General features: G+C 29.8%; 1 protein-coding gene across 2 annotated transcripts; it reads left to right on the top strand.

The window, feature by feature from the left end:
- The first annotated feature begins 6,667 nt into the window (after positions 1 to 6,667).
- LOC120273088 (APETALA2-like protein 1) lies at positions 6,668 to 10,188 on the top strand. 2 transcript variants are annotated; one of them, XM_039279733.1, is made up of 10 exons: positions 6,668 to 7,314; positions 7,401 to 7,426; positions 7,521 to 7,551; positions 7,639 to 7,726; positions 7,820 to 7,965; positions 8,207 to 8,251; positions 8,396 to 8,493; positions 8,594 to 8,727; positions 9,010 to 9,117; positions 9,883 to 10,188. In XM_039279733.1, the coding sequence occupies exons 1-10, from the start codon at positions 6,860 to 6,862 to the stop codon at positions 10,075 to 10,077; spliced, it is 1,326 nt and encodes a 441-aa protein (XP_039135667.1). In that variant the 5' UTR covers positions 6,668 to 6,859; the 3' UTR covers positions 10,078 to 10,188. The 2 variants fall into 2 exon arrangements, with proteins under 2 accessions (XP_039135667.1, XP_039135668.1); XM_039279734.1 differs by lacking the exon at positions 8,207 to 8,251.
- The last annotated feature ends 5,493 nt before the right edge of the window (positions 10,189 to 15,681 follow it).

The raw sequence follows: 15,681 nt of genomic DNA on the forward strand, positions 1-15,681 counted from the left end.
TTTTAAGTTTATCTCACCTGATTATATTATTTAAATTGATTTAAACTTATTTTAGTTTATATTTTTAATTTTTTATGAAGTAGAAAATTTCAGATATTTTGTAGATTTTAAATCGGAAAATCTCTTGTTTAAATAAAAGAGTCAAGTTGGTGTGACTGTGGATAATATTTTGAGAGATTTTTTACTTTATATTATCACAGATTACTCAATAGGAAATAAATTTAATATTTTATTTTTGCTCATTTACATACATCTCTTGTTTGCAATTATTTCTCCACTCTCTTTAATTATTTAGTTTGTTTCTTAGCAAAAATATTTTATGTTTAGATCATTATTTTTGTTTAATTATATGTTTTCAAAAATGTTATTTGTGGAGGAAAATTCAATTTTAGTCTATCTAGGTTGCATGATATAACAAGAATAAGAAAAAGAAAAAGAAAAAACCACTATTAAAAGCAAAATATAAAGCTGTTGAAAATTTTTTAAGTCAGGAATACTTCAAAAATAAGCAAGTGTTACCTAGTCTTTTGAGAAACTAAAATAAACTTCCATAAAATGACCCATGTCTATTCTATCTATTCTATTTATTTATAGGTGAGGATAAACACATCATACCGTCAAAGCAAAAGAACAACCAAACGTCCTCATAATTTATGTTTCGTCTGGTTCCCAATCATATCCACTTGCCGGGCCCTGTTCTTTCCTTTCAAGGTATGCAACTCTCTCACTCTCTCACTCATAAATTTATAAAAAGTAGGATTAATTTTTCAAGATTATTTTTATTTAAAATATATTTTAAAAAATATATAGTTGAATATAATTTATTGGATGTTGTAAAAATATTCAAATATAGAGTGTAAATTTAAAAAAAAAAATAATATTTAATACTTCTCAAATTTTTTTAAATGGATAAATAAAAAAAAAAACTTTTAAAATGAGACAAGTAAACAAGACTAGAGAGCATTAAACATACTACTATGTCACCTATATTTGCTACTAGAGGGAGGCATAGTAGATTTTTTGTGAGGCTTTGGTATCCCCAAAAGTTAATTTTTTTTTTTACTTAATATATATAGGCCATCAAAAATTATTTTTTTTTAATGTATATATTTAAATTTTAAAATTTTAAATTAACTCTGAATATTTTGTTATTTACATTGAACTCTTAGATTTAGTGTCAAGATGTATCATTATTTACTAAAGAGAAGTTAAGAATGTTTTTTTCTCATCTAATACATACTTGAAAGTTTTAATTGTTATTTGTTAGTAAGCAATTTGGTAATTTTATATGGTATGAATTTAAATTTAAAATTAAATTATTTAAAAATATTTAGGGATATAAAAAAAATTAAAGGTTATTTTTCTAATGAAATTGCATGAATCGGAGGGCTCAATGGTATTTTTCTCCAATAAATAAATAATGATAATATAATAATGTAACATCATGGTACTAAAAAAATAAACAATAATTTTCTAGTGGAGGAGAAGGGAAATAATATTAAAAAGGAAAGGAGCTTGACGCAAACCAACGACGTCCACAACTTTAGGAAAGAAAATATTAAAAGATTCTAGAGTGACCAACAAATTAATAAATAATTAAAAAGTTAAGGGAAACGTTTCACGGTTTTATTGGGTAACCGGGACCAGCCGGTGGGTCGTATCTAGGTTGTTTTCCATAACCGGAAAAAACGGCGAATACGAGAAGAGCCGGTTTAAGGTTGTAAAGTTACCGGAAGGGGAAATGTTTCTTTTTTGGTTGGTGGTCTTGTGGGTCCCGCGCTTTGATTTGTTTCTCGTGTTTCCTCTATCCGTCCCCACCATCTGTTCACCATCCTGATCAACGGCTCTGATTTCATCTTGGCTGATGTGTCATTGTCCCTTGGTTTGGTTGGCAGTCATTGATTGATTGATTTGAGATGATGTGGCCCAATCTTCTCTTATCCTTGTTTTATTTCCTTTTTTTTTCTTCTTTTTTTTTTTATTGAATTATTTGAATTTTTATTAGAGTTGAAAAAAAAATTATAATTTAATTTTAGATAATTTAGGAAGGTGACCATCTCCATTTTGTCTTCTTGCCATGTTTGACATGTGTGGTAGGTAGTTGTTTGTGAGTTGCATTCTAAACCATAAGTTTTTTTTTTCTTTTTAAAATAATGTTTCAACTCTAATTTTCAGAGTTGTTGTTGTTGTTGTTGTGATATTAAAAGTTGTACTTATATCAAAATGGTGTATTACTTTTTTTTAAAGTGAGAAAAAGCTATGAAATTAAACCCTCAGAAATAGTTATAAATTGATATATCATTAATAAAAGTTATATTAAAATAATGTATGTTTTTTTACATGTGAAAAAGCCATGGAGTTAAACCCTCAAAAATAGTTATAAAATAATATATTATTTATAAAAAAATTTAGTTATTTGAATAAATAGTTTTGAGTTCAAATTTTTATGTTTACAAAAAAATATTTCGTTTAAAAACTCTGCTCTTGAATATTAGTTTGAAATTAGTTTAGAGTAAAAAAATTAAAATACTAAACTTTTTTTTTATTGAAAAAGAAGTTGTACGGTATGTTTTAAAACCGTATGAGGATGTACTTTGATTTCTTTAGTAGATAAAAATATAAAATCTTATATTGCACAGCACACCAACAAAATGTCCTTCTATAGTACAATTAACTGTTCTTAAAAGTACCAATTTGGGTATGACCCTTGACATTTTTCCCTCTTGTGTTGTTTCTCTTTGACATCTTTTAATCATCCATTTCTTATCATAGTCCTGCATGCAACCATCATAATTGCACACAATCTTTCTTTTATCTTTTTACCCTTTTTCTTTTCCTATCATTATTTTTTTAATATCATGTGTTTTATTTTTTATTTATTTATTTTTAAAAATTAAACGTTGACACGTGATCTCAAAATTTGAATAAAAAAGATTAATCTTTGAATCTATTTGTTCTTTCATTTTGTATGAGCTAAGATCAAAATTTATAAGCGTACACTCTCCAACCGGCGATGGCTAATTTTCTGTTCATTATTTTACCTATGAGAGTCTTCTCTCTCCTCTTAAGGTTTTTTTTTTATCTCTTTTTAATATTTTGTTGCTGGTGGATTTTTTTTTTCTTTTAAATATTTTTTTAATAATAGTTTGGATGTAAGACTTGTTCTCTGTTCTTCTGTTTTAATATATGTGATTTATCTACTTTATCAAAAAAAAAAAATTAAATTTATAATATAATATAAATACTATACATAAAAAATCTAGTATTAATAGATAAACAGATTGTTAGCTATTATAAGTGTTTTTAGCTCAAAATAATTAATAATTAAAAAGGGAAAAAATAATGATTGATATCTTCATTTGTTTTCTTGCAATTAAATTAATAAAGTATTTACACCGAATGAAGAAAAAGGTAAGACCTGTTTCACCATCAAAACACAATTAATATACACATTGCTTTATTAAAAACATGAACTAAAATGAAAGACATCAATGGACCCTTAAACAGTGAAAAACTCATCATGTACCTCACCTATATTATCACTTTTTGATGAAGTTCTTTATCATTGTACTTCTTTGAACAGCTATTTAACAGATAAAGTTATTTCATTATGTTTTTTGCACACTTAATTGTCACTATTCATATTTAGGTATGTTTTTAACGTGTTCACTCTCAACAAAGCAAATATGCCCTCAATTTCTAATTATTAAAATACAAGTTATGTTATTCAAAATATGAGAAATTCTCTTGAAGTGATAAATACAAGACTTTTTAAGCACTTACGTGTGTAAACCTATAAATAATAGACTACTAAATTTGTTTGTATATATAAAAAAAATATTTAAAATATGTTAATATATACCATTCTCGGTCTCCCTTTGAATATGTTGTTTTTGTCAATTTAAATTATATTTTTCCTCTAGAGTTATTTTTCTTAAAATATCCAAATCAATCTAAAAACATCTATTTTAAATAAATAAATTGAAAGTATATTATTTACTTCTTTTAGTTCTCAAAGAGAAGTAATGAAAGATATGTACCAAGGCATAATATATGTTATTTGCTACAATGAACTTTCATGCTGCTAAATATATTACATGATTATTATTGCCTAATGACTACTTAATAACATAAATATATTTTCATCATGCATCTCAAAATTTACTTTTATTTTGATCAAGCATGATGTGGTCTATAAATGATGTGTAAGGTTATAGAGTGTTGACAATACTACAAATTACGTATATTAGATAAAAAACTTCATACATAACTTATTTAATGATAAAAATATATTTAAATTATTCGTTTTAAGAGACACAATTAATATGTTATACAATTTTTTTTTTCTAAAAAACCAGTTTAATAATAAAGATATGTTAAAATCATTCATCTCAAAATTCGCTATCAATTAATCCGTGTGGTTTAAATCCATAGTAAGATAATTAATAAATGAGAATTATTGAATTCTAACACATTATTTAACACATTAGATAACTTTTTTAATCATAAAAATATATTTAAATTATTCGTCTCAAAATTTACTGTCACCCCGCCATTTATATCTGTAGTAGTAATTTAATTAATGAGTGAATTATAAGGCTATTGAATTATGACAATTTTGGTATGTTGCACAAAAAGTTTTACAAAAGCCAAGTTTAATCTCAAAATTTACTGTAAATTAGCTGCTTAGCATATATCAGCATGAGTACAATTAATAAATAATGTGAGATTATTGAGTTCTGACATATTTGGTATGTTGCACAAATTTTTTTGCAGACGACAGATTTAATAATAAATTAAATTTAAATCATTCATGTCAAACTTAACTACTAATAAACCAGGTAAGTTACATCCACAATAATACAATTATTATCAAATAAAGACGGTTGAATTACTACACATTCGGTATGTTGTGCAAAATTTTTGTAAAAATCTATTTAACAATAAAGATGCATTTAAATCATTCATCTCAAAATTCCCTATCAATCTAACGCGTAATTAACATACGCACTGATACTGTTAATAAATAATGCACTAGATTATATATTAGGCTTTGATACATTTAGCACAAAACTTTTTTCAAGACCTTTTTTACCATAAATATACATTTAAATCATTCATCTAAAAATTTCTTATCAATCAACAATGCCTCTTACATCTACAGTGATACAATTAATAAATAATGTGTAAAACTATTGATACATGAAAATTTTTGCGGAAGACTTGTTTAACAATAGAATTACATTTAAATCATTCATTTTAAAATTCATTGCCAATCAATCATGTTGGTTGATGGAATTAATAAATTGTGTTAAGTATGTTGAGTTGGGACACATTTAACATATTAGGTACAAATTACAATTTTTTGCGAAAGATGTATTTAATAACGAAAATATATATTTAAGTTATTTATCTCTAAATTCATTGTCAATTAGCCACGCGGCTTACATAGTGATACAATTAATAAAATATGCATAAGGATATTGAGTTTTGATATATTTGGTATATTACATAAATTTTTTGTGATAGTCATGTTTGATATTTGGTATATTACACAATTTTTTTGTGGTGGACATGTTTGATACTAAAGAACATTTTAACCTTTCATTCAAAGTTCATTGTTTATTAGCCGCATGGCTTATATTTACTGTTGTTCTATTAATAAATGATTGCATTAGACTATTGTATTGTAACCTATTCACCATATTAGATAAAAATTCTTACAAAACCGTTTAATTCTGGCATCGATAGCTTATTTCACAGAAAAATTTGTAAGACTATTAAGCTCAGAGATATTTAGTATATCTCACATAAATTTTTGCAAGGTTGTTGAATTCTAATACATTTGGTATATCACAGAGAGACTTTTGCAAAGTTGTTGGATTATGACATATTTAATATATGCCATAGAAATTTTTCCAAAGTAATTGAATTTTAACACATTCGGTATATAGCACAAAAATTTTTTCATACGCTGATCAATTCTGACACATTTAATATATCACTTATAAATTTTTGGAAGATTATTCAATTTAGACATATTTTACATATTTCATAGAAATTTTTACAAGAATGTTGAATTCTATCATATTTAGTATATTACAAAAAATTTATCCAGATGACATGTTTTGTAATAATACTAGATTTAAATCATTCATGTTAAAATTCGTTGTCAATCCGATACAATTAATAAATGATGCTCAAAATTTTTTGACAAAAGTTGTTGTACAAGAAAATTTCATAACAAATATATATATATAGATAAACCATTTTCTCATTTTTACTCGATTTCTATAAAATTTTCGGCTTTCTTATTGTCATATAAATTTAAATATAAAAATATATTTGTGGGCAAACAATTCAAACAAAAACTAATATATTTGGTACAATAAGAAGTATAGAAAGATACAAATTTTATTAAATTATTTAAATGACAAGGCAGGTCAATTCCATCCTATCCGTCCACTGCAATCCAACGGTCAAGATTCACCTTCCCAAAACAAGACAGTCCTAGATATTTACACGGCGCCGGTTTGGTTGGGGATGCCATAATGGGAAACCGGATGACCGAAATTTGCCGGTGGATGCGTGTACGGCACTGTGAACCTGTATTTCTTTTTTCTCTTACTCTATATATTTGTACTCTTTGTCTTTTGGTTCCCTTCGTTGTTATCGCGTCTTGGTTTTCTCTCTCTCTCTCTCTCTCTCTCTCTCTCGTCTCCGATCGCCGGCGCCGGCGAGCTTTGGGGTGGTTTGCTTCTCATCGTGGCTGCGATGGAATGAGTGAAGCGGGAGGCGAAGCATAGAGGTGAAGGATTGAAAGGTCGAAGGATCAATCGAGGATTCAAGGCTGTGAAGGATGGTGCTTGATCTCAACGAGTGCTCGGCTTCTTTGGAGACGAGGGTGGCAGCGGAGGGCTCCGGGACGTCGGAGTCGTCGGTGCTGAATGGGCCGGGGGATGAGGATTCGTGCTCGAACCCTGCTCCGATGGCGCTTAGCTTTGGAATACTGAGAAGCGCGGTGGAGGGGGAGGAGGAAGGGGAGGGGGAGAATGGGGTGCCAGTGGAGGAGGCGGAGCATGTGACGAGGATGTTCTTTCCACCGGCGCTGGTGGCTGGGGACTCGGCGACGGTGAAGCCGCCATGGACTGATCCGAGGTTTCTTCCACCCAGCATTGGTGGGATGGCGCCGCAGCAACAGCGACCGCCGCAGGTGCAGGTGAAGAAGAGTAGGCGGGGACCGAGGTCCCGGAGCTCGCAGTACCGTGGGGTCACGTTCTACCGTCGCACTGGGCGTTGGGAATCGCATATATGGTCTGTTTCCTTTGCCTCTCTTTCGAAATCTCTCTGATGTTTATCGAGTGTCTTTGATTTAATCGGAGTTTGGTGCTCGTTTGCAGGGATTGTGGGAAACAAGTGTATTTGGGTGAGAATCTATATAGCTTGTGATTTTGTTTGATCGATGTACTGATCTCTGTTCATCTGACTGTGTGTTTTCCTTGTCTGGATTGGGGTTTCAGGGGGTTTCGACACTGCTCATGCTGCTGCAAGGTTGGATTTGTTCTTCAAGATTTTATTGCTCATAAAGATTGAATTTTTTTTATTTTTTATTTAAATTAGTTGTTGTTGAGATTGCAGGGCTTACGACCGGGCGGCGATTAAGTTCCGGGGTGTTGATGCTGATATTAATTTCAATCTCAGTGACTATGATGAAGATTTGAAGCAGGTGCTCTCATGGATGCATGGTTGTATTGGTTTTAGATGTTTTTAGGCTGTAGGTGGATTCAATGTTGTTCTTTGTTTTGTTGGTTCACTGCAGATGGGGAATTTAACTAAGGAGGAATTTGTCCACTCGCTCCGTCGCCAGAGCACCGGGTTCTCCAGAGGGAGCTCCAAGTATAGAGGAGTGACCCTTCACAAGTGCGGCCGTTGGGAGGCTCGCATGGGGCAGCTTCTTGGCAAGAAGTGAGAACGTCTCTCTTGATCTTTTTGTTTCTTAAGTTTCTCTGGTTTTTATTTATGGAAATATGATAAGGATTGATTCCCATGGATGTCAAATGTGGTAGATAAATCTTAAAAGTACATCTATTTAGTGACACACCAAAATTGTGTTTTTATGATGTGATTGCTTCCTGGTTTTCTTTGGGAAGTTAAAAGCCTTGAACTATCTATCCTTTACCAATACGAAAGCAATGCTTGCATGCAGGTACATATATCTTGGGCTATTCGACAGTGAAATAGAGGCTGCAAGGTCGTACTTAGTGTGAAGTCTTGCTTTTTGCTTTGTTATTATTCTTTTCTTGTTGTCAATTTCCATTCCAAATTTCAATAGTAGCATAGTTTTATTTCAAACTTTTTTTCTTCTCTTCTGATAACTTTTGATGTTGGGTGTCAGAGCTTATGACAAAGCAGCTCTCAGATGCAATGGGAGGGAAGCTGTTACTAACTTTGAGCCAAATACCTATGAAGGGGAATTACTTCCTGAAGTTGATGGTGCGGATACTGTTAACCTAAAGTTCATGTCTAACTCCATTATGTTTTTTGTTCAGCGGTCGCATAGGGCTCAATTATTCATTTGATTTGAATCCTGTAGCTGGAGATGCTGACCTTGATCTGAACTTGCGGCTCTCTCAACCTTCAGTTCATAATCTAGAGAAGGACCTAAATATTATGGGTCTCCAATTACAGGGTGCTTCTTTCAATGATTCTGATCACAGGAAAGCTAGGGTAATTGTCTTCCCATTACCCCAATGTCATTGATAAACACATATCTTAACTACTATTACCAATTGAATGCTCATGATCTTTTTATGATAATTACTATTTTTCGATATATAAATTCATGTCACAATTTTCTTTAATTTCTACTTTTCATCCTAGGAGTATATTGAGTACATGTAGGTGATGCTTTCCTTCTCTTAACGTTGTAAGGCATACTGATGTTTTTCACTTATTAAATTAAGTCGAATTTATTTGGTTGTGGCAATTTCTACTTGTTTTCTGCTCCAGTTTGCTGACCCTTCCTCCCATTTGAGCATTCAACCAAATCGCTTATCGTTGACAAATGAGGAGTCACGCATCTGGTCTGCTCCTTCTGGTTTCCTACCCATGTATGAGGTAATTAATTTTTATGTCTCCCACACACTTGATGTTTTCGCCCCACATAACATTATTGGTCCCCAATTCATATAGTGCCCCCATATTGTCTTTTTCAACTTCAATGTTTCACACTAAGATTTGGCATATTGTTTCGGAGGTTATACAACCTGGAATATTTAAAGTTTCCAGTACTTAATTTTCTAAAGTTCTTGTCTAGAAAACAACTTTTTTGTTGTTGTTTTCACTACATACTTTTCCACAAATCAAGAAGTTAGAGTTTGTTTTAGTTTAAAATTCTTACGTTGTTAACCTTGAACTCTTAATTATTGCTCCCAGATAAGCTAAGTTGTGGAAAGTGACCTCTTTGTTCCTTATTTTGTTTTCTGGCAACATAATCTGACATTTAAATCGTCAGCACTTATGTTTGTTTCCCTAGTAATCTTCACGACATATTGTTCTCAGTGTCAACTTCATTTTATTGTCAAGTTGCCTGATATTAAATTAGTATGATTGTTACAACTCACCCAGTCTGTATTCATTGTACTACATCCTTGTCCATCTGATCCCTCAAATTACAAATGGCATGTCCTCACAAAGTGATTATGTAACCTGTCTTCATTCATTTTTCCAGTTTGTACTGACAGCATCAGAGAAATAAGGTTAAAAACATATATATCAACAATGTTTAACTCTAGACATCATATTAAGAACTACACTACATTCGAAAATATCGAATTTGACTGTATATTCAAATGGTTTCATTAGAGATTATTTTGAATGCAGGAAAGAACAAGAGAGAAGAGGCCTCTCGAAACGACATCGCCGGCGGCCACTCTGAACTGGTGGAATTGGCAAATGTCGAGGCACAGTCCCGCCGCCGCAGCATCATCAGGATTCTCCAACACTTCCATTCCAGCCAACCATTCATCAGAGCTCCCCCTTGCCTCTGCTGCTCACCATTACTACTTCAATGGCTGAACCCTAGTGTATTCCCATCACTTAAGGTATCTTCAATTTCAAATAAAAACCATTGTGTTGCTTGCCTTTTAACTTTTGTCTATTCATCTAGACAGTGCTGCTATTTTATCATCATCTGACTTTAGAAAAGCTCTTGTTTGTATGAATGCTTTGAATCTTTTAAATGTCTTGCTATGTTTTTTGCCTGTCTTAGTACCTTCTTTTGAACTCTCTCATAACTTCTAATCTTTCTTGTGAGAAACAAAGAAAGTAAGAAAGAAAGAACTAGCTCTAGCTCTAGCTCTAGCTCTAGCTCTAGCTTTGTCTACATGTCTGCCTATCTTCTTTCCTATCTGTCTTCAATTGCACTGTGTTTTACTTTTCATTGTGTTCTCCGGCAAAAGGTATGGCATTATTTAAGGGTCCCCACCCCATTGTCTTTAGGGCTGTATGATAATAATACCCATTTGATATTAACTAATAGATTCACTTGGGATGAATGATTGATAGAAAGCACACACCAAACTTTGTTCCTTTCTGAATGTATTTTAGTGGAGAATAGAGTTCTCAATTGTGTTACTCTTTCATCATTCATCCAAGTATCCAACTACCCCTTTTTATCATTCTTTTCAATCTTAATATTCTTAGATATCTTGTTTCATGTTATTTTATAGGAAAAATTTTCATATATACTTCCATAAGAAGTATTTTTCAACAAAAAAACAGTCGAATTGTTCTCATGAATCTTTAAATGAAAATAATAGTAGTTATTGGTTGAACAACTAGTTTTTCCCATCATAAATATATAATTAATATTTGGACCTACTTCTCCGTCCCCATCTGCTTAACTGGTGGGCACAACAACATATATATATGTATATATATATATATATATATATATATACAATACTGCATCAAATTAATGAAAAACCTGCAGTCTTGTTCATAACAACTACCCCAGCTTGTTAGAAGATTATATCTATTAATTAACATATAAATTAGTGTTTGGTTTCTTAATTTAGATTTTTTGTTTACTAATAATGTTTGGTTATGCGTTAATATCATGGATGTTGAGATGCAGCAATTGTAAATGTTAAATAATTTGGAAGAGTTTCTTAGAAGTCTAAGTTGTTTTAGAATTGTGCTATTTATTAACTAATCCAAATCTTTATATAGTTCAACAAATAATAGAACTCTAAATCTCTTTTATAAAATATATTTTTATATGTATTCTAAAATAATCTTGTGAAAAAAATAAAAATAAAGAGTAAATTTGGAAAAGTAAATGGACTGTTTAGGAAATTATAATTTAAAATTACTTTGAAATTATTTTTTACAGCATATATTTATACACACAGCATATACTTGCATACTAGATGTAGATGAGTGTGTGTTTTTTAGGAATGTTCTTAGATTTTAAATCTATGATCCTTACAGTGATGTTGCATGTGCATTTGTCATCATTTTATGTATGATATCAAATAGTATTATATACAATGAGTAATAGTAATTATGCATAATTCCCTATATAGTATTAGCTGTTAGATGATAATTTATTGGTTATTATCAAACATCTTTAGAGAATAATAACTTTAAGGACATACACAGTTGATGCACTCATAAATATATATATATATACTTGTTTGAAGATAATTTAAAATTGAAACCATTAATTAATTTTATTTGCTATTATTAGCACAAAATAAGTCAAATTGTTAAATTTTCTACGGGACAAGAATTTCACTGAGACGAATATAGAAAGTCAATTAATTTATTATAATAATTAATTAGAAGATTAAATAAATGTATTTTTCTAGAATAAAATATAATTTATAGTCAAATATGACTCTATCACAATAAATACCATAGTCAATACTTCAAAATTATAAAGAAATTCATTTCTCCGGCAAAAAAAATACCCCCCCTCAATTTTCTTCTTCTTTTGTTTGAAAAACATTTTAAATTAATAAAAAAATTATAAATTGATATAAATGGTGTGAGATGTTGATGAGATTTGACTCCTTTCCATCAAACCTGGTTGAGGGTCAACATCTTATCCAGTTTTGTCAAAAGAAATGTATTAATGTGATATAAATTGATAAATAAAAGTAATGAAATTAACTTGAACTTTTAGAAGTTGATAAATAGGAGTTATTTATTAACTAGAACTTTTATGGAGAAAAGACTAATCAAGCTTCTAGAAGTTGTATGTCACCATAAAGGTTTTTGACAAAGTTAACCGACTTTTACGTCCATGGGGAATTTACATAAATAAATATTTTATTTACCAATGTCGGATTTAGATTGAATCTTGACATCTTGTGTGTCAATAGTAACATTACAGTCCTGTGCAAATATTATAAAAATATTATAATATTGTAGTAATGTTGTTTATCTATTGTGCATTAGATTCCTATCGTGGGAGTCAATTTGGTTTTTGAAAAATCTTTTAAATATATATATAGTAAGACTCTAATTACCTAATGAGATATCTCGCTAAATTAATAAATATTTAAAAGATTATTAATCTACTGTAATTGGTGCATTATCATATTTGATGATTATTTGACAACTTTTTTTAATGTGATGTTTGTTACTTTTATTAAAATAATAATAATAATTTATAATTTTGCCCTGATGTGCTTCATCACCCGTGAATTTTGGTAAGATTGGCCCCCGCTAGTTATAAGATTACATGTACCCTAGCAACCCTTGTGTGGGTTGTCCTTGCGCCCAAGTAACCCTTCGTGCTGCCTCGGCAATGCAAACTTGCCAGAGCTTACTTAGGCCCGGCCCGTTGCATGGGCTTCTGTCCGAGCTAGCTCATGCGGTCCTGCCATGGACAGGCTTCCTATAGTTTTAGGAGCTCATCTTGTCCAGGGCCGGGCCTGGTATGGCTCATAAATGTTGAGGTTGGCCCATTGGCTAGATGATCTCAACGAACCTTGCTTGAACCATGTGGACGTTCACCGGGGTCAAACTGCATGGACTTGCCTCAACTCTTTGCAGGAGTTCCATCAATCACCAGTAAATTGGGAGGATAAAATAATGCTCCCTCTGTTACTTTTTATCAACTCTTTTATTTAAATTAAATATAAAAAAAATATAAAAATATAAATTATTGATAATTTTAAAAAAAATAACTAATTTTTTTATAAGATTTTATAAGATAACTAAATTTTTTGATATGTAACATTCGATTAATCAAGGTAAATGAAAAAAAATGGAAAGAATATATATATATATATATATATATTTGAAAAAATAAATAAAAATTGTGGTTCTCAATTTTCGTAAAATAAGGACAATAATTTTTATCGTTGATTTTATAATGTGTGTTTCTCAAATTTACAAAAGTAAAAATAATTATCAAATTGTTAATAATGTTAACTTAACTCAAATAGGCAAATCATCATTTTATTTAAAAAATGATTTATATCACATATATATATATATATATTAAAATTTATTATTTTTTTTTTAACTTTCACTAAACAAAAAATTTAAATAAAAAAATAAAATCATGTTTCATGCCAAGTGAAGTTTTTTTACACTTATTAAGAAAATAATACTGTTGATATATATATATATATATATATATATATATATATTTACAAATACGAGAAACCACTCGTTATGGAATTTAAAAAATAACCTATGTTATTATTTTACAAAAAAAAATTTTTTAAAAAAAAAAAGTTATAAGCACCAAGAGCCAAACAGCTGTCCATTCTTTATAAACTTATCTATGAAGTATATGACTAAAGATATCATAACACATAAATTAATTAATGGTAGTGATACTGTTTGAGTGGTAATTAATTAATGTTTATTTTCCATATCTAGAACTGATTTTATTGGGAGGTTGATTAACTTAATTTAATAATAATAATAATAATAATAATGTGTTAATTATCCCGACAAAGCTGACGTGGACCTCTGAAGTCCAAATTGACGGCTGTTGGTGAGTGGCCAGTGGCCACTTATTGTTTTGGCCATAATAGACGGGCTGTCTTTGTGTCTCATCCACTTGCTCTCATGTGGTTAAAAATGTGAGGAAAGCAAGTAAAAAACCCCTCTTGCCTGTTTCCAATGTTAACTCAAAAATCCAATTAATTGGAATGGTTATTATCATCAGCATCAACATCAAATTGGACAGCAGATAAAAACATTACAATCCAAAATATTTAGTTTGATTCAATGAATCCGCACTTTCTTTTGTTGTTCCGGTACTCTACTAAAGTTATGATTTTTATTTATTTATTTTATTATTATTATTTTTTTGTTTTTTTGTATGTATTATTATTTTTTTAAAAGATTTTTTGCTTTTTTTTTTCTAGCAATGGTCCATTTCTCCCTCAGTGTATTGTGCTTCTTAATAAATAAACCATAAATATTAAAAAAATTAAAAACCAAAGTATAATCTAGTAGTTTTCTATTTTTTTTTTGTGTAGGTACGAAACCTCTCAAATATAATATAAAAAAATAAAAAAATATTTGTCGTCAAATTATAAAAAAAATTGCCAAAAAATTAATAATTTTAATCATCATAATTAGAATATGACCAAATAAAAATAAAAAAAGTAAGTATTAAAAAAACAATTATATTTAAATATTATGCGTGTGTAAAATAATATAGACATGAAAATATTAAATATTAAACTTTCTCAGATGGATTTTGGACATGTTAGTCACTAATAGTAAATGTTTTCTCATATAAGTATGAGAAAATACTAATAAAATTTAAGCTACACTTAAATTGCAATTATAGAAAAGGGTATTCACTACAATGAGTATGCATTTTTTCCAAGTCGTTTTGAGTTTTATATATGTTACAAAACCCAATTATTAAATAATGATAAATTACAAAAAAATTATATTAAAATAGGCGACAAATTAAAACGAAAAAGGTCTTACCTTTGTTATTTGCTTCTTTTTGTTCATGTATCTATTATTTCATTTTATTTTAATAAATTATAATTTATCTATTTTTTATTAAAAAATGTTATAAAAGAGATGGATAGTGAAATGCACAAATAATGACATTGGAGAAACATAAAGAAAAATACCTCATGCCACCAAAAATGATTAAACACATCAGATTGAAAAGGATGGACAATTGAAAAAGAAGTTGGGTACATAAAAAAACATAGAAAAAAAAAAATGCACCAAACCATCCAAAATATGAGACATATCAGAGTGGAAGGATGGATGATTAAAAAAAATAAAATTAAATAAAATTAAGTACAAGGACAATAACATAGAAAAAGAAGCAAAATTGACCAAACCATCAACAATGAGTAGGCACAAGAGGGTGAAGGGCGGCTGAGGCAGAGCTTCCATAGAGAGCGATCCAAGGATAACAAAGTTATGTTTGAGATGCTCAAATAATTAGCCAAATTAAAATGCTCCACTGATTATTTGACAATTAATTAACTCAATTATATGCCACAATGCCCACTGTACAAGCACTTAAACACCGGATTTTATCAAAACTTTGAAGTTAAACGTGCTTGAATGAGATTAGGATAGGTGATATTGGGTGGTATTTTGAAAAGTCCTTGTGTTGTATTCTTGTTTTTCACCAAAATCACTTAATTCAAGTAATTAATAGCACCAAAATAA

The sequence above is a fragment of the Dioscorea cayenensis genome, chromosome 12 (assembly GCF_009730915.1).
Source record: "Dioscorea cayenensis subsp. rotundata cultivar TDr96_F1 chromosome 12, TDr96_F1_v2_PseudoChromosome.rev07_lg8_w22 25.fasta, whole genome shotgun sequence".
Lineage (NCBI taxonomy): Eukaryota > Viridiplantae > Streptophyta > Magnoliopsida > Dioscoreales > Dioscoreaceae > Dioscorea > Dioscorea cayenensis.

Coding starts and splice junctions, on each gene's coding strand:
- LOC120273088 (XM_039279733.1), top strand. CDS start 6,860: ATGGTGCTTGATCTCAACGAGTGCTCGGCTTCTTTGGAGACGAGGGTG. Junction 8,494..8,593: donor ATTACTTCCTGAAGTTGATG/GTGCGGATACTG, acceptor TGAATCCTGTAG/CTGGAGATGCTGACCTTGAT. Junction 8,728..9,009: donor CTGATCACAGGAAAGCTAGG/GTAATTGTCTTC, acceptor TTTCTGCTCCAG/TTTGCTGACCCTTCCTCCCA.